General features: G+C 29.8%; 2 protein-coding genes across 4 annotated transcripts in view; one reads left to right on the top strand and one right to left on the bottom strand.

Moving 5' to 3' along the window:
- Positions 1-810: 810 nt before the first annotated feature.
- On the bottom strand, positions 811-5570 carry LOC125066235 (WW domain-containing oxidoreductase). Its single transcript, XM_047674233.1, has 7 exons — positions 5374-5570; positions 5010-5247; positions 4375-4643; positions 3868-4047; positions 2961-3075; positions 2446-2586; positions 811-1883 (listed from the first exon to the last, which is right to left on the bottom strand). Exons 1-7 carry the CDS (start codon positions 5460-5462, stop codon positions 1650-1652), a joined length of 1266 nt encoding a protein of 421 aa, XP_047530189.1. The 5' UTR covers positions 5463-5570; the 3' UTR covers positions 811-1649.
- A 578-nt stretch (positions 5571-6148) lies between these two features.
- LOC125066239 (actin cytoskeleton-regulatory complex protein pan1) overlaps positions 6149-27442 on the top strand; it is a 72508-nt gene continuing 51214 nt past the window's right edge. For all 3 annotated transcript variants that reach the window (XR_007119662.1, XR_007119663.1, XM_047674238.1), the window contains exon 1: positions 6149-6538. Coding sequence is in view for 1 of the 3 variants with exons in the window: in XM_047674238.1 (XP_047530194.1) it covers positions 6473-6538 (66 nt within the window). In the remaining 2 variants the exon portion in view is untranslated. The remainder of the gene's footprint in view (positions 6539-27442) is intronic.

Raw genomic sequence — 27442 nt, 5'->3', positions numbered from 1 at the left:
TTTGTTACTTAATTATTTTTCTTGAGTTTTAAACCACCCATAGTGCTGTATTAGCATTAGCATTAGCAGTCTGTAAATTTTCCCACTGCTGGGCTAAAGGCCTCCTCTCTCTTTGAGAAGAAGGTTTGGAGCATATTCCACCATGTTGCACCAATGCGGGTTGGCGGAATACACATGTGGCAGAATTTCGTTGAAATTAGACACATGCAGGTTTCCTCACGATGTTTACCTTCACCGCCGAGCACGAGATGAATTATAAACAAATTTAAGCACATGAAAATTCAGTGGTGCCTGCCTGGGTTTGAACCCGAAATCATCGGTTAAGATGCATGTATTCTAACCACTGGGCCATCTCGTCTCATCGCTGATTTATCACAAATCACTGAGAAAGTCTCATCGCTGATATCATCATTACATAATATAAAACAAAGTTGCTACCACTTACCTGTGTATGCTTTGATCTTTGAAATTACAAATAGGATTTTGATGCGGTTTTTTAAAAAATAGATAGATTGTTTCAAGAGGAAGGTTTATATGTATAATTTGGTTTCCAAAGTGATGTCCTAAATAAACACATTTTTTAGCGCTTACATTGTTAAACCCTAATAAAAAATTAATGTATTACAGAATTGTACACCTTAAGAGGGTCTTCAAAAAAAGTTCGCGATGGTATATGTCTGTCTCTCAGGGATAGCCCACAACAACAATTTCATATCCTTTACTTTTTACGAGAAATAATGGCTTATTTTCGAAGCGATTTTAAGAAATAGAACATTAATCCTTATCAAATTAAATACATTGTGCATTTAATATAGATCAATATGGCCCTTTACACCATGTCATTTAAATGAATATTTTCGGAGATATTACAGATTTAAAACGCAAGAACATAGCGACTTGCATTGTCATATGACAAAAAAACCCGACAACGTTTTAAGACATACCGTAGTATGTTTAATATCAGCATTGCACTCGTGTGAAGCTTTTCGCTAGTTAAGTAAATGTCCCAAAAAACCCCAAATATTGTTTAAACTTTTATATGACCAAGAATGGTCAGTTAAAGATTCTGAATAAGATAGGGCATACATTATTAACAGAGTATGTCGTCTTTTAAATAATATTAAACATAACAATATGCCTCTTATCAAAACGAACAAATTTTATATGAGAGGAGCAATTTATTAGACTTCTATTATTAATAAAAAAGTTGGTTAAACAGTAAACATTTCAGCCATTATATTTTAATCTCAACAATTCTTATAATACCTTAACCGATTACATAATATTTTTACAATATATATACATGTTACTGTAAAAGCTCGAACTAAGGTAAATCTTAAGATTTTCCAGTAAAACCTAAGATTACAGTACATATTGTAAAAAGTATCGAAAACTAAAAACCATTTCCATTGTTACAATATATATTTATTTCTCTGATGAATATATACATATATAGATACCCCGATTAAAAAGTAACTGATTAAAATATTCCATCTCCACCAAATCACCTAACTTGTGAATAATAAATCGATTACATATCATTGTAATTAAAATATTTCCCAAACCTTCAAAATATTCATCAACCGAACACCAAACCTGTGGAATCAATCAATTTCCATACATCGATATTACGAGATATATATAATAATTTATGTCGCATTCTCTTTTCGATTGCAATATTTATCAACGTATTTTTCTATATTATCTCGACCTACTCTCTCTTCTATCATGCCGAGCGATATAGAGAAGACCTCATTTGCTATATCTTTGTCCCGAGCTAAAGCTGATTCTTCACAATAAAAGCAATTATTAAAGTAAAGTCCTGTAACGCCTTCCAGTTCGGATGCCGTTGCGACGTAAACAGACGTTGCAGCTGCTTGTTGCTGTAATGAACATACAATAATGTTATTAGAAAAGTTGTTCAATAAAATAATAATAATTAACAATTTGCAAATAAAATAGCAGGCCCTTAAAAAATATTCTGAATCGTAAGTGTGTTGTTAAACTGATATAAATAATAATAAGATGTCGGTGATTTGGAGACCAATAAGGGATAAGACCTAACGGTCAGACTTCTCCATGGGTTATAGAAGTACTTAGAACACCTAGGTGCCTATAAGATAGCTTATTAACAGTAGATACTATGTGTTAGAAGACAGTACTGGGCAAAAAGTTCAATGCCTATAGAGAGATTGACTTGAGCCAATCTGGCAGATCGTTTACATAACCGAAGTAAACATAGACCTCTACCAAGATATATTTAACTATTCCACCACTTGCAACAAATGCAGTAAGTTAAAGAATAATCCAAGCCTTTTCGAGAGAAAAATATTTGTAATGTAATATTGTTCATATTACATTAAAAATAATTAACTCAGCATACAGTTATTCTTGCTACATAATTTTAATTAAGTTATCGTGTTTTCATTAAATATGTTTACTTACTAAAGACTTGGTAAAAGGTCGCACTATCATAAATAACATTTGATAAAACCACCAACTTTTTGGCAGATTTGTATAAACCATGTTTCCAGGATGCAAGGAATTTACAGCAATACCCTTATGTTTCCATTCTTCACTTAATATCTGGAATATAAAGTTTGTTACAAAAAGTAAAAAAAAAATCTCTATACAATCAATATATTTATAATACTTTAACTTATCATTTTTGATGACCTATTCTAGCCTAGCACATAAACTACTAAGAATATTTTTCTAAATTGCATTATATGGCTTACGGCCTGGATTTCAATAATCGTTAAATTTCAGACATAAACCTTATGTTTTGCACTTAATTAGGATAATCATTTGGGAAGATAGATATACAATACTTGTACAGAAAAAAAAAATCTTAACCCAGTCAGTACCATTGTAGGTACAATAATCCCTACCCTAACAACTCTTCCAAATGAAGTTATAATATTTTACATACAATAAAAATTACAAGAGAAGTTACTTGCCTTTGCAGTAATAACATTATATAATTTAGAATTATTATAAGCTATCAATGTACTATATTGTTCTTTTGGATGTGCAAGATTTTGTTTTACAAAAACATTTTTTAAGCTCGCCATTCTGAAATAAAGATTAAGATGTGATATTCTATATTTTAAAAGGTTTTTTCATTTGAGCCTATATAAGATGTAAAAATAGAATTAGAATTTATTGGTGACTTTATCCAATTAATTCAATATAGTATTAAAATATTCCATTAACATTCACAAATGATTTTAGAAAATGAAACTTGGCTTTGTGCAAGCCCACATGGGTAGTAAACAGTACTCAGTATTGGTGTGTTCTGGTTTGAGGGGCGAGTGAGCCAGTGTAACTACAGGTACAAGGGACATAACATCTTAGTTTCCAAGGTTGATAGTTCATTGGCGATGTAAGGAATGGTGAATATTTCTTACAGCGCCATTGTCTAGGGGGAGACCACTTACCATCAGGTGGCCCATATGCTTGTCCGCTTACCTATACCATTTTATTTTTTTATAAAAAAAAAAGTAATGATTGTCTTATAAGTCATTTTCCATGAACCTCGAATATCGAAATTTGTGGCTTTATCTAACCCCTAGAAAAATGAGGCAGACCCAAGGTCTGGCCAATAACAGCCTTGGAGTCTGGAAGATAGAAATGTGTAGACTCCTGTGCCTCGGAAAGCTTGTAACATTTGGTCCTGCATCTGAACTCATTCCGTTTGTGAGATTTACTATTACATCTGATTATGAGAGTGGGGGAATACATAGTATCCATCTTATGTGAATTTATAAATTGTAGAAGTTTCAAAATAACTATTCTAACAATAAAATATATACAATAAATAAATAAATAGAAACTACTTTAACATAGTAATCATTTCATTATTACCTGTGTGATTCTGAAGACACAAACACTACTCTGGACCCTTTCTTCAGTAGCGGTTCTAATAATAATGCTAAATATGTGTGTGATAGATGATTTACTTGAAATGTTCTATCCAATTTATCCTCCGTCTCTTCATATGAGAGTCCAAAAACACCAGCATTCAATATTAATATATCAAGGTGACTGAAATATTAACATAATGGTTATAAAATAAGGATCAAAAGGTAAAAAAATATAAATCCAAATAATATTCTTAGTTCTTATAGAATTTATATTATTATTATTTTGTAAATTATTATAAAATAACAATAATATGGATTATTGTTATTTTATAATAATTTATATTGTTGAGATAATAATAAATATGGATACATGAAAACTAATGAATTATTTAATAAAGAAATATTTCATATTTTTTTATACTATATAGAGTATTTTAGGAAATATCAAAAATAAAGGTATATATCACTATTCCTATTCATTGTTCTTTTATCAAAGTAAAAAACTCACTTTGAAAAAACTGTTCTTACAGCCATAGCACATTTTCTTACACTATTCAATGAGCCCAAGTCCAGGTATATTGATTTAAGGTTGTCTTCTGATATTTTAGTATCTTTGACAATTTGTTCAATTGCTTGTTGTGTGGCTTCCATATTGCGATTAGCTAATAATATATTACAGCCATGCCTTGCCAAGGATTTTGCAGTTTCAAACCCAATGCCTGCATTGCATCCTGTTATAAGTGCATATTTGCCAGATAGATCCACACCATGAAGAACCTGTAAAACATGGATTAAAGTATATTACTTTAAATATACTAAGCAAACAGTAACAACAATATTTATAACATTATAACTAACTAAGCATCAGTTTCTAGAATTATGAAACAGTCAGATCTATTAATACTTTATTTAATAATTAATGTAATCTGCAGCATTGTTAGCTGCTGTAGTTTGATTATATTTTGGAATATATGGAAAATAAATACGATTACTATATGAGGAGAGAAACAATGTTAAAATGTACCTTTTGTAATATTTATAATTCTTTTGTTAAATACTTTAAGCTTCTATTTATGAAACTTTTAATACTTTAAGCTTCTATGAAATGTAAGTATTAATAATTTTATTAATTTAAATAATTACCTGAAAAGCTGTGGACGAGCCATCAAACCTTTGGCGGAAATCATTTACATGCTTTTTCTCCTCCTTTGCGAATGCTAATCTTGGATCTACATAAGTTCTGTTTCCAGTTTCTTGTTGTATGTACAAAGGCTTACCGTTTTCATCCATGGTTTTTGTCCAACCGAAGGGTAAATCTTTCGGAATAACTTTCTTATGTCCAGTGCGAGGATGAGTCCACTGTATTTTATTATTACATGTACTGGAAAATGTAAAACTTAATTTGATAAAAAGGACCACACTCTTTGATATATTAGACACTAATGACATTGCAAATTGTTAAATAATGGTAAAAAAATTAACTTTAAAATCACTATAAAATGCTTACTTAACAAAATAAACATTTCCATCTTCGGTTGATTTTTCTTCCCATCCTGGAGGTAGTTCGTCTTCACTGTCAGAGTCTAAATTGTGCATGTTGTCTTATACTACAGAAATAAATTAAAGAGACAAATGATTTAAAAATATTTTGAAACAGTAGGTATTTTATATATACTTTACATAGGAGTTAGCAGCAATAGTGTAACTGTAACAACAATATGTCAAATAAAATTATAGCATAAAAAGAGCATTGGCAATTTTATTATTTTTCACTGATGCTTATCCAAATTAAATCAATTATTTAAAAAAAAAAAACAAACAAGGAAAATGATTTTTATTTGTTTTTAACGATTTATGGATTTACACAAATTCAACGAAAATAATACCTTACTGTACTGGCAACTCTAATAATTTTTTTTTTTATTAAATGGCTATAGATACAAGTATTTTATAGCCATTTTTTATAAGTAGATATGAAACTATCTAACTCTAACTAATTTATTAAATAAATTAATTAAATATATTAAAATATTTATTATATTTATTATATGATTGCCATAACCAATAATATTAAATGCGTTCGGATGCTCTCGAAATATCGATACTAACAAATGGATGTTATAATATATTTTTATGATAAAGCTTTACGTATTTACAAATATTGGATATGATATATTTCATGATGTATAGCCTGGAAGTTTTTGTGCCCATACTTTAAACATTTGTCTAACATAATTTAAGTCCAAGTATCCAATTTACCGTTTGTATGTCAAGGTAAATTGTCAAGTGTTGGATAAATTTTAGAAAAAGTTATTACAATATAATAAATTCGTAGCAAATCATCTTTTTAATCGATTAATCCCAAAATAGTGTATTTATAGATGTAGACATGATAATAAAAAATCAACAATTATATTTTAATAAATTATGTGTCTAAACAATGCTAGTTCGGACGCTCCCAACAGTTAATGAAAAATGGATTTACAAAAGAACCTTTTGTATTTTGAGTGTTTAAAAGTTTTCGAAATGTTTGGACATTAAAATGATTTTTGTGAGTTTTTTTTGTGATTGGATGTTTTCATACTGGTGGTTCATATATCATCGTGATGGGTGATAAAATAAATAGAGAATATTTCGCTCCTGGCTCAGCAGCCTTCAATTACAATAATGTGGTAAGTGATAGTTTCAAGTTAAATTTTGTTTGGAAAATATCGCATTAATTCAATAAGCATGCAGAATAATGTCAAAATGCAGTCTGAAAAGATACACCACATGTAGATACATTCATTTATTCTATTGTATTGTCCTAATGCATTGTATTTTATTCAACTGTACCCACATTTTATAATTACATATTGTTTTACATAAAAACACCTTAATTGATGTTTTTGTAAAAGCAGTATATTATTTTCAAGTATTAAAAACAAAAATCATCTTTGCATTTTAGCTTATAACCCAAATCAAGTTTTATTAGATTTGTATTTTATCATAAAATGGCCTTATGAGTATTAATAGACCTGAAATTGTATTAGATTTAACAGTAACAATTTATGTACAATCAGATTAATTAGAATTAGATTATCTTATTAAATTTAGTTTTGGTTGATGAAGTATTTTTTAGAACCCTCCATAGGATTGCTTTTGTTGGATTGGTGCTGGAAGATTTCTAGACACTTCTCAATAAGGGATTGTGGCACTTAAACATGCAATTGATATGCTTAGTAAACATTCGATAATTAAGCTCTTAAAACATCTAAGAGACAACATACTATGGATACAAAATGGTATATAAACTTAAAATTTTATTGGGATTATTTTTACAAGTTTGGTAATATTTATAACCATTGCAGACTTCTTTCGTCATCTTTGTCTACACCAACGGCACTGTGAGAGTTGTAAATCATTATCAATATATTATCTAAGATGTATTAAAAGCCCTTATGTAAATAATTACACTTGTCCTAGTGTCTTCTCTTAATCTAAAATATAATAGAAATATTTAAATCTTATTTTGTATGAAAATTGTACAGTAACACAACACTTGTTCATCTCATTTTGAATGTCCAATAACATTTTGCACTTTCTAACATCAATAATTTAATATTTAAATAAGAAAACTAAACACTTACTGTTCATACTTTATTATTAAGGTTGTTAGATTAATTACTAGGTACACAAAAAATAAATGGCAGGCCTTGTTACAAATTTAAATGTATAACTTTAATAAAGTTTATTAAACTAGGACACTTAAGTACAAGGAGTACTTTTTCATGTTTACTGACTGAATTGAATTCTTATTGAATACTGATTAAATGATGGTGGCATTTATAATAATATTACAAAGCTTTAAAGCTTATTTAGTGAAATGTACAAATTATCAATTGCTATTACTCTGCCAGCCCACCTGCACAGCCTATTTATTAGTCATTAAGATTGTATGATAACTATGACAATAAAGAGCAACGAAGAAACTAAAATATGACCACTATTCTGGCAAACTTAAGGTAACATGAAGCAAGACAACAACACAAATTTATTGGTAGCGGTGTGGCCCATGTCGATGGTTATAAAGTAATGAGATGCACATGGTAAAAAACCCATCATGTGCATATAACAGGCTTGTAAAATACAATGTTATGGTGTGGTGAAGCTTTATAATTAAAATAGTTCCAGTAGTGCACATTAGGCACTTGTTATTATTAAATTTATGTTATAATACTGTTATATTAATTAATCATAAGTATGTTAATTTTTTTAAATTGTAGTTATAAAATAAAATAAATTTACTATGTATGTATAAACAAATGCCTCACCATAAATCATTTGTGATGTATTCTCTTCTACAGATTTTTGGATGGATTCAATTAAACTATTAGACAGAGAAATATATGTAGAAATAGCAGACATATTTTCTATTATTTATTGAATTACAATATCTCACAATAATAGTTATCGTTTTTTTCGTAACTATTACGTATTTCGATCCATCAAACAAGTGTATTAGGTAAGCTCAGAATTTTACTCAATTTATCTTTACGACGATCGGTAAATATTTCCTTGTGTTGTGACGGCGACGACGCTCGCTACATTGATGTGTTATCATTTTTATGCGCATATAACTGCAGTTTCTTGTGAAGCAAGGAAAGCAAAGTGAAACTCGAGATTTCTGATTATAAATCGTCAGCAAAACGACTTTACTTCTGAAATTTAATTGTTTCTCAATTGTTTTCGGTTTAATGTTTTATTTTTTTAATTAACGTTAATATGTTAATGTGATTTTATTGCAAATGGAATTAAGAGTCATGTGTTTTTTAAATGAAATAATTACACTAAAAATAAAATACTTTCATTTATTTTATTATTAAAAAGAATATTTTCATAAAGTTTTATAACTAGAAAATCGATTAGTGTATAACAGATATTATTTATTTTACAATTAAGGTGTAACTAACACATAGAGGCACATTGATTAGCATAATTCAGATTGCACCGTTTCGCAATATTATTGTAAGGCCTGATGTAAATGCCGAAGTGAGGAGAATAAATACGAATACTCTGATACGAACTGGCTTAGCGCGGGAATAAAAAAAATCATACCATTGTTCACCATTTTCTATTTTACCGACAATTTGCTTCTCGATGAACAATAAGTGGCGTGTTGATCCCACGGCGAGACAATACGATGTGGGGCAGGCATTTGACACAATTTAATTTGCACGAAATAATCACTCATGATGTATTAATTGTTTAGTGCAATCGTTATTACTCTCACGCTTCCACTGCAAGCTAGGAAACCTATGGGAATTTATTGATTTAGGATTTTTTTTTGCGGCTTTGAATCGCATAGTTATTGCTGGAAACGTACTTAATTGTTATAGTTTAATCATTAGCTTCAATTACAATTTATTAGTGAGATGATTTATAACGCAATATATTTTTTAATTTTATACTTTAATATATAAATGAATTTAAAATCTTTATAAAACATTGTGAACTGTGAAAATTGTTATTAATAATATTTATTTATTCTTAAACATACACTCATAAATTTTCGAAGGCTCCATAAAAGAGGTATCTACGTAGATACGTATAGTTAAGGCAAAAATTGTGTTGCCTTCAGATGTTGCATGTTCAAGGCAAAGCTCGTACCAGGAGCATCCTGGTGCTCGCGTGTACTAATATTTAATAGACGTTTCGTTGACACAAAAAATTTCATCGCTGCGAAAACACGGTTTTAATAATATTCGGTATTCTCATAGCATGATACATATACCTGTTTTTTTTTTTAATTTAAACATGCTTTGGGATTTAATATGTAACCTTATGAACCATTATCAAGTAATTGCCTTCGCATATCAACTATATGCGAAATAAAAATTCTTAGCTGATTTCCACTGGGATAGAAAATTGGACATTTAGTCTAACTAATTACTTGAACACAAAAATACATTATAAATTTAGATCATAAACTTCAATGCGTTATTAAACATTAATGCTTATTTATTGTTATATTTCGTGAACTTTCGATATTATCATTGTATAGTTACGTATAAATCGCGTGTCTGCTGCTGCAAAACCTATCTACCCAGTTGGCAATGTTCAGAGTTCAGTTAATCCGTCAGTACATTTTTGTCTTGCGAAACGATCGTTCTGTGACCTTAGTGCTGTGTGTTACTCGTAATTTTGTAATATCTGTATAAACTACAAATGGTTTCATTTATAACCTGAATTATGAAAAAAGTGTGGCGTCCGAAATGGAAAGTGGTGAAAATGGTGCGTGTTCATGTAGAGTAGATATTACGCTATGTAAAGATAATGTCAGAATTAAATATAGAATCGGGTAAGCTAATAGATTACTTTATTAACTTGTGTATATATTTATTGTAGATTTTTATTTTTATATCTATCTTATCCCTCCACCTCCCACCGATTTGTTAGTGTAAAATATTGCAGTATTGAATTAAATATTTAGACAAGTAAAATAAATTCCCCCCTGTCGAATGTTACTATTAAAATTAAAACATAATTTCACAATTTTAAATGATAATCATTAAATAAATTTTCTATCGAATATCATCACGCAATATCGTGTGTAATGTCTTAATCTAGATCCAGCATTTTTATTTGGACCCAATATTGCATCTGACGCATATGAACTATTGTTTACTATACCTACTTACATAACGCCGACTACATTTACCGATTTATTGCAACATTATTTACCTCATTCGATTGAATTAAATTTTTATGTGATATTTGATGACGGTGTCGTTACGAGAATCAGATTCCTAATAAACGTAATGTTCTGTTTATGTAATTCGGTGCATGTAACAGACCGTTATTGATAATAATAATCCAAAGCAATATCGATTTAAAAAAAATTGAAAGTTTATCTTCGTAGCGAAATGAAAAAGGAAGACGTGTAAGAAAACCTTCGTTCATTTGTCTTTAAAAAAAAAGTGAGTAAGCTCTTAGACGTCTCACTGCTGGGTAAAGGTCCTCAACTCCACTCTTAAGGAAAATATTTACTTGAATACAGTTTTTTTTTTAATGTTTATTCGTGCACGCAGGGTGTTGGATACTAAGAATAAATAAAAAGAAACATTTAACTATAAAAAATAATGCATTGAAACTATGGTGAAACCTCGTTCGTTCCCTGTCCTTTATTCAAATCAAATACTTAAACCTTATATGGTGCGGAACCTTCGATGTACATACAAACTTTATGTATTGATTGACCTAAAGGTCGGCTAAGTCGTAATTATACATGGAATAAGTTTATGACTAGATTCCTACTTATAATTAAATTAAATTTATATCATTAAATTAATGATATAAATACTAGATAAACCTGCGGATTTACCCGCGCGAAATGTATAAAATTTTACCACTAGCATACAAACCGTTACTCCGCATTTTTCCTCCTCGAGGGGTGAGTTAAAAAAGCATTTCTTTTCCCAGGACTCAAAATATCTCAGTAACAGACAGAATTGCTGTCGTATGTATAATAATAGTATAGATAACCCACCGATCATATATTGGTGAGTCATACCCTAGGTTTATGTTACATAATTATATTTTTATGTTGTTTTGTTTGTATAGTTTAGTTAAATTTATTTTTCGTTAATGCTGCGTAAACTTGTGACTGATGTACAAACATATCAGTGAGTGTATCACCCATAATATAGTATAATAATGTACATATTTAGCATGTATGTAGTCAGTGTACAAATGAAATAAATAAATTAAATAAAACAGTGAATATATGTTTGCGTCGTATTTACGAAAGTATTTTTTTTTTCTTATTGCTCAGGTCAGTTATGAAAAGAACAATTGAAGATCTAAATCATTTAACATTTACCTGCGCAATCAATTTATATACATTGGTGTCTTCTGAAGCTTTAATTCATGTGGTCTCTGTGGTAACAAAAAAAAATATATCTAAAAGTATGTATAGTTTATGCACATTTACTATATAACTATACTATATACTATCTTAAAACTAGAAAGTGCAAGCAATTAATTGTTCAAAAGCACACATAGGTACCTAAATACAATACACACTTTTGTTCATACGAAATTATGATCTTAAGCTGTTAACCAATCAGTTGACGCTTACGTCATTTCAAATTTACAGACATTTTATGTTACATTTGATGTATAATTACTATAATGGCACGTATTAGAGTACCGTCAATTATTCTACTTCCCCGTTTCTTATGATTTCTAACCGCAACGTAGTCACTTGTCAGAGCATTGACATCTATTTGAGGTTGAGTTGAACTACATCCTAGTTAGTGACGACGTAAACGATGTATCTTTTCACGTATTATGTATTGTCAATTAAACACCATACGCATATTTACTTTTAAAATTTATGTAATGACGTCACGTCGACTAATTTTATAAAAAAATATAAGCTGGTCTGGGTAGGTGGCGCCCACTTATAGATATTCTACGGCCAAATAGCATTACTTAGTATTGTTGTGTTCCGGTTTGAAAGGTGAGTAAGCCTGTGAAACTTAAAGCACAAGGGACATAGGTAATATCTTAGCTGTCAAGGTTGGCAACATTATCGATGTAGTGACCACAGTGATATCTATGTTGCAGCCAATAAGTTTAATTACCCTCTAAATAAACAGCCTAGTCATTTTACTAAACGGCGCTGTTCAATCAGCTTCTTCTTTTTCCGTCCATCAAGACGCCGTTTTTTAATTGAATAGCTAATTATACTAGTTACCTGCGTTATATTTTAATATAAAAATTTTAAACATTGGATTGTTGTCAAATATTAAATAGAATAAATAGCTAGTAATTATAGACTCAAGGGGCATAACATGAGATCGCCTGGTTGACCGCGTATTGACTATGTAAGGAGTGGTTTGTACTTCTTGGAGTGTCAGTGTTTATAGGCGTGACCACTCACCATTAGTTGACCTACTTACGCGTCTGTATTCCAAATAAATATTTAAAAAAACAATAATGTATGTGAAAATGTATTTTCAAACTATTGGTCGTCTTTGAGATATGGACATTTAAATATGTCTCAAAATAAATAGGTATTTTTATCCTCATTTCTGTTTTTATATGTAACTTTTATGTACCAACCAAACATTAGAATCCGTTTACAAGTTAGAACACAATTGAGTCAAAAACATTCAAAACTATTATATTTATAATTTTAGTAAAAAGTAATATTCAACGAAAAGGATAACATAAATAAATTCTAAGATAGATTTTAAGAATCTAAATTAAGTTGTATAGTTGAAAGAGAATAATAATTTTAACCAATTTGAATGTGTATTTTCTTAAAATATGCTCAAATATTAGGTACGATCTCAATTTCCTGTGTAATTACGTCGATATTCTTCGGCTTCATTTGCGTGAGCTACTTTTTATAAGCTTCCTGACTTCGTAATTCGCATCGTCATGAAACGTATCGAATGTTTCCATACAGAATATTTCCTTCCTTTATACACGACTGAGACATTTGGAAATAACTATAGGATATAAATAATATATTTGAAATGTATTCAAAGCGTCAATAGCGCAATGGCTATATTGACGCTTTGCGATGTAAAAAGTCGCAGGATCGATTCTGACCCCTTTGGCTTGTCATCCCCACTCCTAAATCTATGAAAAAAATAGTAAAATTATAAGATAAAGATGACATTAATACAACGACTAATATAGAAACGTATAAACCAGCACAGATATGACAGAATCATTGTTCGTAATATTGTTATTTGTTTTTCTAATAATAATAAACATTACAGTAATATAGATAATGATGACGACACAAATTAATCTTTTAATGAATATTTACAGCGCTTATCTACGTACAAGGGCCAGCTAATTAATTATAATTGTGTATGATAAAAATGTAAATAACAAAAAAAAAATGAAAGTATATTCTTATTAAAAATAAATACTGTCTGAAGAAGTCAGTTTAGGTAAATGAATGAATGCAGAATCAAATGCCGTAATTGACTATTTTTATTTAAATAATACCTAGCTACAAGAATATTTCATTCTTACTCCTACTGCCTACCCACCTAACTATCGCCTAACATGTACACATAACACTCGACGCAAGTAAATATATCTCTGTTTACTTGTCAAGGTATGTAACTATAAGCCCGATGTTTCCAGATCAAGAAATCTTCAGGCAAACATTATGCTATTTGTAAAAATTTCATATTATTTATGATTCTATCTTCTTTCCAGACATTTACGGCTTACTTAGTGTGTTAGTAGTAAGACTCACTACGACAGATATTTATATATACAGATAATTGTGTTAATTTCTTAAAACTCTCTTTAGTATTGTTAAAATCGTATAAAATTCATAATTATCTAGACCAATACATTATGTAATTTTATTCCGGTCTTAGAAACTTTGCACATATCATAAATGTGCGGAATCAGATTTCTAAATGTTCTTCTCAACATTTGTTCGTCATGCTAGTTGCTCTAGACTTCTAGTCTATACATGACCTTCCAAACGACATTCAATTCTTATAGCACTATGTATAAATAGTATATAAAATGTTTTTACTTAATGGATTTACTTAACGAACAATAATAGTTATATTAATTGATTTCATTAGTTTTCATAATGGTTTCAATCAATAATACAAGTATTATTTAAAGTTTTGGATCTAGATTCATGCAAAATCGACTAATCCGACTGATATGGAATTTTCATATTGTAGTTTATAATTTCAAGATGAACATAGTTTATGTAGTACATATGTAGCATAGTTTTAGATATACTTGAGCTGGTTATGTCAGAGTAGTCAAGGCGATATTTTTCAATCCGGCCGCTTTCCAAGCGAACGTTGCCAAAACTATAAGAGATACACGAAAACTTTGAAGAAAATATGTGGATCTTCAAAAATGTCTATTGAAAAGCTCGTACTATAGATATATATGGATCTTTTATAGATATCTCTTATATTATCTGAAATCGACATTTTTATGATTTAAAAAATGAAAAAATTAGAATGAATGGTTCATTTCGTATGTACATTTCATGTATTTGTCATAAACTGGTATCTCTTTTTCTCTTTATGAAATAATATTTTAAGTTTCTTGTAAATGAATTTATATTTGGGAATTTTGGTTAAGTACTTTTTCAATGTTTGTCATCGAAAATCTTCCATATTTCTATTGAAAATTTGAGAAATACGAAATACCTTTTTTTGTAAGTACCTACTACCTAGCTACCTAGTACCTAGTAGTTTTGTTGTTACAACTAAAGCTGAAATCATTTATTTATTTATTTATTTAATTTATTTAAATACTTTATTGTACACCATCATTGTTAAGTAGATGGTGCTATACCTAAAGGTAATCAAATAAATGCAAGACAAAAGAGTGAGGAGTACTTACATTTAAAAATGGTTGCACTAAATTAAAGACAGATAACAAAGAAAATGACGTATATCTCACAATTTTAAATATATCACGAAGGTAAAACCTTGTGAAATCAGAAACCGGTATCCTATATTTTAATTTATATGTAAGTAAGTAGTAGTAGGTAGGTATGGTATAATTATAAGAACTTTGATTAATCGCTAAAATAAATTTATCAAGGTTGTTTGTGTGAAGGTCTGAAATATATTTTTTGTATCTGCACTTTCAATGGCGATTATGTCATGAACTCTAGAATCACTGCGTTTGTATTCAACAGAGACCTCCAAACTAAGCTCTTCATAAGTTTCATGTATGCCTCCTACGGATTACATCAACATTCAAACATTCGTGAAGGCGAGTGTTGGCGAAAAAAAAAACGTGTCTGCAATAATACTTACGAGCCACGAGTCTTACTATAAATAACTTTATAATAATACAATAGATAGAGGGAAGTCACGCAATTGTCTTATTAAAAATAACCATAGACGTGTAATCAAAACACTGGCGTCGGAGATGTTTATAGCATCTAAGTGGTCATTTAATAGTAATTGTAATGTAAAAAACGCAAAATTTTAATGTTGGCCTCCCTGATTTTATCTTAGGCATTTTTTAAAGCAGTTTATGTACAGTTATTTTTATTTCGGGGTAATAAACAATAGGTTACATGAATGAATGTTAATGAATTCAAATCCACAATTCTGATGTCGTGCTCTGTAAGGTAAGCTATAGTTCATCTTACCTATGCATCATGCATCTGCATACCTTTTTTTTTACAAGCTCTTATTAACCTGCAATGTTAGGCAGAACCACTTGCTCTGATCCTACTGATTTGAAATTTTACGTGTCGGTTTAGTTCCGATGGTAATGCATTTTTATGGTAGCCATGACCAAATCTACACACAGCATTGGTTTCAGACTATGGAGCTCGTCAACAGTCAACTTGTTTTTTAAATTAATAAATTAGACAACTATCAAAATTTGTGTTTTGTTTTACATGCGATCTTTTTGATGTGCTATTAAAATGATAAATAAACATGTTTTAAAACCGATAATTGCATACCTAATATGATTAGTACTTTATAAAAAAACATGACATCCCCATTTAAATGCAGAAAGTTATACCTTTCCTTTATAAAATAAAAGAAAACATTGACTGTTTACGTTCATATTACAATTTGAAACAGTCTATTAAGATGTTGAGTTTAGTCTATTAAGTTTTCGAAGACGAAAATCATTAACGTCTTTTTTGACGATTCCTTGTTTTTTTATTGCTGTTTAAAACTAATGAGTAAAAGAAAAAAAAATGTTACATACGTATATTTATACTTCATACTTCTATAAGTCTCGTTTTTATTAGCTTACGGTGGTCGTCGCTTCTTTAAACCACTGGGTTACTAGTAAATACTGTAATTAAAGTTACAGTTTGTATGTCTGAATCTCACGGACTATTAGACTAACTTAAAAAAGAAAAAAAAAATGAAAGAGGTTACATGTATTTCATGATTCCGTAACAGTAAACATAAAAGTCAATCTGTGTGCCGAACTATACCTACTGGCATTTAGCTAATAAGATTAGTATTATATAGACTATTTATAGTGTTTATTCAAAAATAGTCTCAAAAGGCAAAGCTATATAATATAATTACTATCTATTTTAGATGCTATTAGTTATTGATGATTACATTTCAATTTACAACCATGAATTAAAAAAGAACGTACTCAATGATGTTGTCCAAAAATGTCGAATGGTGTAACTGATTACATTTAATGAATAGTTACAGATGTCCAACAATTGAATGCGTTACGTAATTTTGCTGATGCATTATCTCAATCAAGAGATATTATCTTGTTCATCGAGCTACCAGATTAAATTGATATTGTTTCACGAGTTTTGCTCTGCTGCATAATAATAGTCGACGTCTTGATTTAATTGAAATTAAGATGACGGCTATTATTTTTAAGATTACTTTTACCGATATTGTAATGTATAATGAATTTATCGTAATAAAAAGAAATTCTTAAAAACGTGTCTCGTTAATATTAATTATTCTCGTCGTAATACCTTTCTAATGATATTTTACAATTATACTTAACTATGTATTTGTAATTTGTAAGCATACAATATTTAATTTAAATTTTCACGAATCGCTCCAGATAAACGACCTACTTTTACTACTACAAAACGACAGTGTTTATTTTTCTATAAGAGTAATAATGCAATAGTAATTTTAGGATTGTGGTCTGCGCAATCACTGGTAATTATCCCAACTATAAAGCTAACTCAATCTACGGGTTTCAGCGTAGATAAATTATTATTGAATCTGTCTTTTAAATTACCTTTAGACACAGATAAACAATCCGTTATATAAATTCTGAATTTGTGTAACTTCAGTGATGGTTCAAACCACATCAGTGTCACATGATACATGTTCAGCTTTGGATCTAGACCGTTCCATTTTTCACAATCTCGTATATTTATCAGATTATCTGTTACTTGAACTTGAGTGGTGTAACCAATATTCATCGAGGTGTGTTCGTAGCGGTTTCAGATGTGATATCGTCTTAATAATTCGGTCCAAGTTTCGTTTTATCGCTCAGTCTATATAACGAAGTTGACATTACTAGTTTTTACATAAAGAGATGAAACAATATTTAAATTTTATTCTAGAAAAAATAAATTAGATTCATGTTATAATTTTTAAATAAAGTATTAAGACATATATCATAGAAACATATAATTTTGCAATGAAATAATAATACTTTAATTTTGATTACGTCATTGCTTACTTCATGAATTAAATTAATGTAATTAAATACCCGTTTCTCAATAACATTTAACATAGGAAATTACATCGAAATCCATAGTTCCTACCAATTTACTTGAAGTGGTTATTCGAATTATTATGATCATCGATTATAGACTAGAAAGTTGCCATACGAGTAGCTCCGCGAGCTAAGTTTATCAATATTGATAGTTCTGTAAGCTGTCTTGTATCCTGCCTCAACTCAACTATATTATTAGTTAGAAATGCATCTCACTTTGACGGGAAATAGGAAAAGTTAGTATTTTATGACGTTTATAACTCACCGGGAGTTTTTAATTAAAACAACAATCTAGCAACGCGAACGATTTTTTGTCATTTAATAAGTTATTGAAGGAAGAAACTAATTATGGGTATCAAAAGTAAAACTCTGTAAAGTTTTTTAAATTACCTATCCTAAATGGATGACGAAATACTGAAGAGCTAACAATTTAATAATTCCTCTAGAGCCGACCCTGAATTTCAGAGTGATATAGCATACTCTTCAGAATATATTTAAGCTTCACACATAGATCAATATTATTTGGTTTAGGTGATATCTTTACTTATCGTTCGTCTGCAGCAACGTAGGATATTGCTTCTGCCAAATAAGAATACTTTTGAAATAAGCAACGTAAGGAGATTATTTTTTGGAAATAAAGCTAAACATTGTGATTGCTAAAGTAACCGAGTGGCGACATATTTTGTGACAATGCATGATAAAATTGAGTGGCTACTGTAAAAAATTATACGTTAACAAAAAATAATATTTATAATGTCTTATTGTTAAAATACATCGCGAGTGTTATTACTAATGAGTGACATGGCATTAACCTATTTAATTTTGACTAACTGAACATTCATCGGTATGTTTTTTCGCGCACACCCCTAACCTATATAGACCAACCCGTTTTTGACACGCAATTACGACTGACGTTCATTTTTATCCTCATTGTCTATTAACACGCAACTAACTAAGCATACATATGTATATTAAGATATAGGCATATGTTTCATAATTCTTAACCTTTTATTTTACGCTTTTAAACAATATTATTTCTAAAGTTGATCGTATAAAAAATATTGTAGATTTCGTTTTAAATTCTTCATGGATAAATGGATCACTTAGGTAATAGTCACTTGTGGCAAACTTTTTTTTAATTATATTAGTAAGATAAAACTGTTATTAAAATCCGAAACAAATCAATGTAGAGTATTCTTGTTTGGCGGTAACATTACTGATAATTAGGTATTTATCCACGTATCTTTCAAAACTTCCTACCAGCAGATTTTCTTCCTCGTATAATAAAATTTATACCCATTTATTTGCAACAATCCTACTCTAATAAAATTAGCAAAATATACATGTAAATGTAAAGGTAAATGTTTTGGTAATAATTTATTGTGTTTGGGTTTGTGTACGTGAGCGTCTGGTGGTTTGCAATTGAATAGGCCAAGTGACTTACTATAGAAGTCAGTTGTATCTGTACTGTACCAAGATATTTTTAAAACACGCATATTGTATATGGAATAACGTCTTATCAAGGGCCCGGTACTCGTATAGCCATATATATCTTAGCCTTCACAGTACTTTAAATCTTTTTATATTCGAGTAAAAGTTAATAAGTAATACTAGCTAGCAAAGAAAGTTGTCTTTGGTATAATATTTTATATTGGTATAATAAACTCATACCATTTATTTAAGGTCGCCATAATATATAAACTGCATGATCTGACGACAACCTTCGTTAAGACTGGCTTTACTGTTGGGTTGATTTGCTGCGAGTTCTTTTGATGAACTTGTTTAACAAATAATCCTTATTCGGTCTCTTGGAACATACGATTTGAATCAGACACTAAAACGTTATTTACTTACTAATCAATAATTATTTTATATACGTTAGATTTAAAGTATGTTATGAAGAAGTACTCCTGACCAATTGTCTATCAAGACTGAATACTAAAATTGAAAGAAAGGTGTTATATTATGCTCAGGAAATTTTAAATGCACAAGTATATGCTCTAACTTGAGTAGGTACTCTTTTACCTAATGCTCATGATAATCTGACGTAGCATCAATCCGATCGGCGAGGGATCCAGCGCAAGATCAACGGCTTGTCAGAATAGCCCAATAATTTATGTATATTCACCTGTCACAACAAATCTTTTTTTGAATAGTTAAGTATATAAGTATCAAGTATATATGTCTTCGTTTGGTTCGTATCTTCGTCACTTGCTTCTTGTCGCGAATCGTTGACGTCTTTGATGTTGATATGTTGGCCCTTTAGTTGATGTAAATTATCAAAGAAACAAGTTACTGTTCATAACATTACGATGTCCATATATACGATATCATACAATATGCGAATACACTTAGACTTACAAAAGATTGTAGGTGAATTCGAGTGACCATTAAAATTCATCCATCGAACACGTCCACTTGCATAAAGACAAGAAAGTGCTAAATGTTTTATTTTCCTACTAGCTAGCTTATAAGGTCGCAGAACGAGGCGGCTTCAAATCCCGTCGATTCAATAAAAGCTATTATTTATCTGTAAAAAAATCTCTTTAGCACTAGAAAAGACAATAGTTTAGCGCGTCTTAGCACTGTTTGGACATATCTGATAAGGATCCTACACCGATCTTGGAGCGGAAAGATGATAGCTACAAGTTTGTGTCACTATGAAGGATTTTTATTGAATGATTATAAAAAAATTAAAACTATTAACAAAAATTTACAGCGTTAATCATAATAATATACAATACACTACAATATACATAAGTTAAGTTGCTTGCAATGAAAGCATCATTCGATTTGAAAAGCTTGTTCCTCCCCTCGTATCTTATAAATGTTACTACTGTCTACCTTGCTAAACATAGGATAGCTAAAAGGATTTTTACTAGTTTCGTTTCGTTCAGTTAGAAGGATGGGTGATTTTGTTGTATTCCAAATTACGATAAAGTAACTGTGGTTTTATCAAGGCATCACAGATAATGTATCGTTATTCAGAAGGAATAACTCATCGTACGATGTTACGACGTGAGCTAAGCAGAATTGAGATCTTACATTTTATCGGTTATATGATATCACGTGAAATGATTGACATGGCGAGATGTGTTTTATGCTTATATAATATAATATCCATCTTTGTATGAAAAAATCCAAGAGGATGCGAAGTTTTGAAACCGATTAATTATTTATAATGAGAATTTACATATGTATAAGGAGACCACAAAATGTTGACCCTGAATGAGATACTTATCTTCATATGTAGATTCGTGTCAAGATATTCCTGTCTAGAAGTAAAAATTATTTAATGTCACTCTTGACAAAATCTAACGCAACAGTCAGATTTCTAATACCACAGCTCACTGAGCTTAAAATATAATTTTGGTTCAGATAAAGCTTATTTCAGATTAGATAATATAGATTTTAATAAAATGTGTATTATATATAAAAGTAGCTTACAACTAATATATAATTTGCATCTAACACAGCTTATAATTTGCATACATATAATTCAAAATCCGCTAATGAACACAACAACAAAAAATGCAACATGCAGTTCTACTAGACCCGAATGTTATTTGTTTAAAAATTAATATAATATAAACTTTAACAGATCAGGAACCTACTAAAACTCTTATGATATTTTTTTATTGAACAACCCTATGTGTACATGACCCAGTTTAATCAAAGTGTATACATAATTTATTAACAACTTTAATATCTAAAAGACTAATATTTTATCGCCCAAAAGAATGTAAATTATAATAGGACTAAAGAGATCAAACGGCGAACTAAATTTAAATATAAGACGTAAAAAAAAAAATAGATGAAATAATATTGTTTATGCATTGTACTTGTGTTTTATTTAATACGTGGAAATTAACAATAAAAAAAATTCATTGTGATAATAAACCAATTAGCTCTAAATTCATTCCTTGACCCTGAGATACGAAAGTAGTATCAATTGTTTGTAAAAACGGTAAAGTTATTGTTATTTTATGAATATTGTAAAGGAAAAACTTATTTTTAGTCTCAAAATATTAAAAAAGTTTTCTAAGATATTCATCGTTTTCCATATTCTGTATTCTAGATTTGACGAAACTGGTAAAGGTGATACATATTAGACGGTTCCTTTTTATTTTGTTTTGCAACTTACACTAAAAACTGACTGAAAAATGAAAGTGACATATGCTTGCATTAATGAACCGATTCTGTATAAAACTGAGTACTCACTGAAGTGAACGTTCTTCAAAGACTCAGAGTGAATATGTCTGATATCACCTTAACATAAAACATCTTTATTTCATTCAGTATAATACGGCTCATTGCGATTGTAACTTTACCACGATTGGGTCATTGTTAGTAGGTTGCAATAGATTGCATATTTTGAAATATCAATGTAGAAGTAGACTTCATTTAAATCATCCGTTTCAATTTTACCGTACACTGACTCTTATTTGAAATATATTGTCTTAAAAATAAATTGTGTTATGTCCGTCAAATTAAAATGTAATATTGACCCCCAGGCAATGGTATACTCTTTAGCAATTGATAAATCAAGTTTTTTCACCTCCGACATATCAGAGAAAGTGAATTTATCGATATTCATCACATAGTTCACGAGGCCGCCTCTATCGATCCGAGGGCGATGACCTGTCGAATAGAAACATTAGGTGTGACATGCTAATCACGATTTCAAATATTAATGATAGGATTGTCTAGCTAAGTGATGACTGAGAAGGGATAATTGAAAATTTAAACGAAACTTTGTAACAACGACGAATCAAAATGAAACATGAAATTCCTTTAAATAATATCTACTAAATGAAGTAACGCTATAATGGTTCAAGAAACGGTAGATATAAATGTGTCACAGATTGTAGTACTTTTCGATATTGCTTGGAGAAATTAGAGAAAATGGTTGCGGTGATCTTGTACCGCAACTAATTTCGCTTCCGTACACAGAATAATGATAAAAAAACCGCTCTATAAATATTGAAAGATTTCAAGATCAATGAATCGATTCTATAAAAATTGCCAATATTTTATTTGAATGAGTGCAAATTCAGCGTATGAACGACATAAAAAAGCAAGCAAGTGTAGCAATTGATTACTATGGTAAACTAAAATTGAGAATGTTTTTTTATTTGAATGTATCACAAATATTCTTATAATTACTTAGATATCTATGCATTATTTTGTAACAAATCATTAATAATAATGCGGTTGCAACAAAAACCAGAAGTAAAGCTGCGATCAACAACAACCAAAAATGTGATCTCTATTAATTGTTTAATAACGATAAAATAAGCGTTAATTACAGATACATTAGGGCGTAAAAGAAGTTAATGAGTGTCTGTCGCACGATCGACGACGTTCTCAGCCTGCGTCTGTTTTTAATCGGCGAAAGTAGTTGCGTGAAATGCGCGTGCGCTCGCATTTCGATCACCATCCGCATTTTGCATTTCTATTTCATACAAGCGAATTCATAACATATTTCATTTCTGCACTAACAAAACAAGTTACATTATGTTGCATACGTATTTAGTAAAAATGATTTACGATTATCGTTAAAATGCTATTTGATATGTATTACAATAAATTGCCTTCTAGATTGTCTAACTTATACTCTTATCGCACCACAATTTCGAACATTGTGATATTGTATCATAAATTGTTCTCGTGGTGTCATTACTGCATTTACACAATCGTATAGCTCGTTGAGATTGCGAAAGAAGTCGTGAAATAAAAGTAGCTTTTCGTCACATGATTCGGTAAATAGCCGTGCCATTAGAACACATATATATTGTGATTTAAGCTAACCGAATCTCATTACAGTTATGAAGAAGTGTGAAGAAATATTTAAAGTTGATTCGTTTCAGATGGTTCGTTTATTTTATTTTTGAAAGGAGTTTAATTGGTTTCTCAATACGAGGCATTAGCACACAGTTCTTCGATATTTTTTAAGTAAGAATTTATTTAAATCACTTTTATCTTTCAACCAAGTGATAAACTTATACTCTATTCTAACCATAACAGGAAACAAGCCAAATAAACAACATTTGACAGTAAATTGACGCGATATCATTGGTTGAGAGCTTGATTAATCTATGATATTCACTATGAAAAAATGACGTTTTGAACGTCAACGAAACTGTTTTCGAAATTTTGGAAGTTTAATTAAAGTAGAAATAAGTAGTAAAGTGTAATAGTGCTGTACTATAAATAAAAATATATTTATCATAAACTCTTAGTAGTGCACAATATAGTTGAATTATTAGCAAATCGCATGAAATACGTAAATTTAAGGTTTGTTTATCTTTTTTCATTGGAATAGGCTATAGCTTCTTTAAAAAAATGTCATAAATTATATAATTGATTGCATTTAAGCCTAGTTATATTTATGTCTCTTGTAATACAACTCCATACAATAAATCTTCAATTACAAGGCCTTATAGGATATCGCTTAGTTATTACTAAGGCCATCAATGTAATTAGAAGAAGTCCCAAGTAGTGGCGTGCAGTAGCGTTTCACGTGACTTAGTCTCGTGTATCAAATTAATGAAATTGTTTTTGGCATGCCGGCTTAAATATAGTACTTGGTAATCAATTTTCTTACCAACACTTAAGGTTGTTACTAAACGTTTGAGATATTTCTTAACGGTTTCAGAATGACATTGTCATTATTTCTAATTGATCGATAAATGTTATTGGATTAAAATAATAACAAATCACTGTGTCGTGTTTGTGTTTCGCTGTAAAATACTTACAGGCACTTATGTACGTAAAAACCATGTCCTAAAAAGGAAGATGAGACCTTAGTAAAGGAGCGGGAAATTTACAAGCTGTTACTTTACTTTTATACTCTGTTTTTATCGATCATATATTTATATGTATTTAAATGGATGTTGGCAAATTTGTTTCATATTAATAGACATTCATCAATGTTGCCACATGTGTATATGTATTTTTGTCATGGCGAAGAGTTTAATAATTCCACTTCGTGTAACTCACCACTAGATGGCACTGCAATACAATAACTTCTATACCGTATAACCGATGTCATAGGGTATATATACATATTATATGCAGACATGACAACGCTTGCCGTGTTTTGATAGTAGCTATATATGCATAAACGTGTTTGTACGTTTATGTCGTATGCCTTTCTAAGCCATAAACTAGATTGAGTTTTAAACTTTGTACAGTTATTGTTGACAATTAAAAAGATTGTATGAAACGTAAATACATTTTAAATCATTCAAGCATAAAAATAATATTTTTGTACTATTCTCATATGCATTTCATAACAATTATAATTTAAAAAAAACCCGCTGATTCTCTATTATATGTATCTATGATTTTCTATCTATAATGCAATAAAATATATAAAATGCTTCATTTCCATTTTACCTATGTAATATTGAATATTGGTAGGTACCAATATTTATAGTATATATATAATAAATAAGAAATATAAACAATATTAAATAATGTTATCTTAAGTCACCTACGCCTTTTGTCTGATAACGCTAGACGCCATCAATTTACTCTCGCTTACAATACGGATGCAAGCGGGTTACCGTGTCGCTTTCTTCGTTTACCGCCAGAAGCACAACTTTACAACTTGTTTTACATACAATTTATGAATACGATTACGGTCGACCAAAGCAATGTAAACGAGTGATATTGCTATCGTTTCAATTCAACTTCGACTTCATAGTCAAATGCATCAGTGACTTCAACGCTTGATGAGCAGAAACTGGTTAGTTTTATCACGTTACGACGAATCAAAATGAACTTTCTTCATTAAAGTGTATTGTCAAATTTCACTAAATGTATGCCGTTCACTTCATTCCACAATAGTAGTGTTTGTTTTTAATAACAATTTTTTCATTTGTATGCTTTCTTTTCGATGCTTGATTTATACAAATATGTGACCGAGATCTTTTTTATCCATATAAAATAATGTATTTGTTAAAAACAGAAAGCGACGTTGAGAAACATTTAAATGAATGACTCACTTCCCTCTTACCGTAAAATATATGCAAATGAATCTTATGCGATATCGAAATATGCTTGTGCTTAAATACGACTTTAGTTTGAAATGAAAGTATTTAGATAATGTTATAAACAACTATTTCTATCTATTTGATACTTAATATTATTAATTATTAACTTTAAACAAATTATCCGCTCAAAAGTCAAATTTCTTTTAATGGTACCTTTAAGTTCAGTAATGACACTGTCATTCACTTCAATGACCTTGTTCTGTTCGCGTGCAGACTGGTCTGGCATCTTGTTTGAAATACATAATCGTATGTCATTAAACCGTAAGGCCTTTGAGTGGTGGCAGATGTTCCTTTCAGCACCTTGTGCGTGGGCCAGAAACGAATGATGCTTCAAAGAATAATTGTTACTTTTTAGTGTCATTGAAACTTTTTAAGCTTATGTTTTTCATAAAATTATGAGAAGTAAAGAAATACTAAATAGGTCACATTTTTATTGTTACAATAATTAATAATAAATTATCTAGTTGTCGCCCGCGGTTTCAATCATGTTTCAGGGGTTGTACTACAGGTTACGTTTGGCATAAAAAAATAGCCTAAGCCTTCCTTCGAGTTCAAGATTGCTTCATACCAAATTTCATACAATTCGGTTCAGTAGTTAGACGTGAAAGAAGAACAGACAGACGAACGACAAAGCCTTATAATAGCACTTATAATATTAGTATAAAAGACAAAGTTACTTTATATTATTAGTTTAGATTCGTATTAGCTGTACTTAATGTACGAGAGTATTTTCTATTTTCCAGCAAGTCAACTTTTCATCAAGTAAAGTTCAAGTATTTCTTTTTAATTTTCTAATGTTTTTATTTTGGATCTTTGAAATATGTATATAAATGACTTAAGGCAAAAAATGTTATAAGTATAAATTAGGTTATCAACCTTGACTGTTACACAAATATATTCATTATTAATGCTTATATTTGCAAAAGTATAATATTTTAATTATATTTTTTCAGTAGAAGGTCCAAAGACAACAAAAAGTAAGTACGTAGTTTCTACGTAGTATGCTTTGGAACAGATGAAATAATTAGTTACAGTAGCTAGCAGATCCAAACACACCTTATTCGTTAACAAAGTCGTGATAACACTTTATTATTTAGTAATTACAAAAAGTATATAATATTTACGTATTTGTTAATATTAAACTGTTGAGTAATAATGACTATTTCATTACAATATTTCTTAATATATTTTTAATGGGAATGAGAATAATTTTCATTTGCTTATTTTTTATTTATAATTGAATACATCTAGTTCCGTTGAAGGATAACTTAAGGA

The sequence above is a fragment of the Vanessa atalanta genome, chromosome 9, assembly GCF_905147765.1.
Source record: "Vanessa atalanta chromosome 9, ilVanAtal1.2, whole genome shotgun sequence".
Lineage (NCBI taxonomy): Eukaryota > Metazoa > Arthropoda > Insecta > Lepidoptera > Nymphalidae > Vanessa > Vanessa atalanta.
This window is presented reverse-complemented; position numbering and strand designations above follow the sequence as displayed.

Bases quoted from the DNA above. Each gene is read 5' to 3' on its own strand.
- LOC125066235 (XM_047674233.1), bottom strand. From the start codon at position 5,462: ATGCACAATTTAGACTCTGACAGTGAAGACGAACTACCTCCAGGATGG. The intron at 4,048-4,374 runs GTGAGTTTTTTA...TTAATATTTCAG, and splicing joins GTAAGAACAGTTTTTTCAAA to TCACCTTGATATATTAATAT. The intron at 3,076-3,867 runs GTAATAATGAAA...TCTTTATTTCAG, and splicing joins GTGTCTTCAGAATCACACAG to AATGGCGAGCTTAAAAAATG.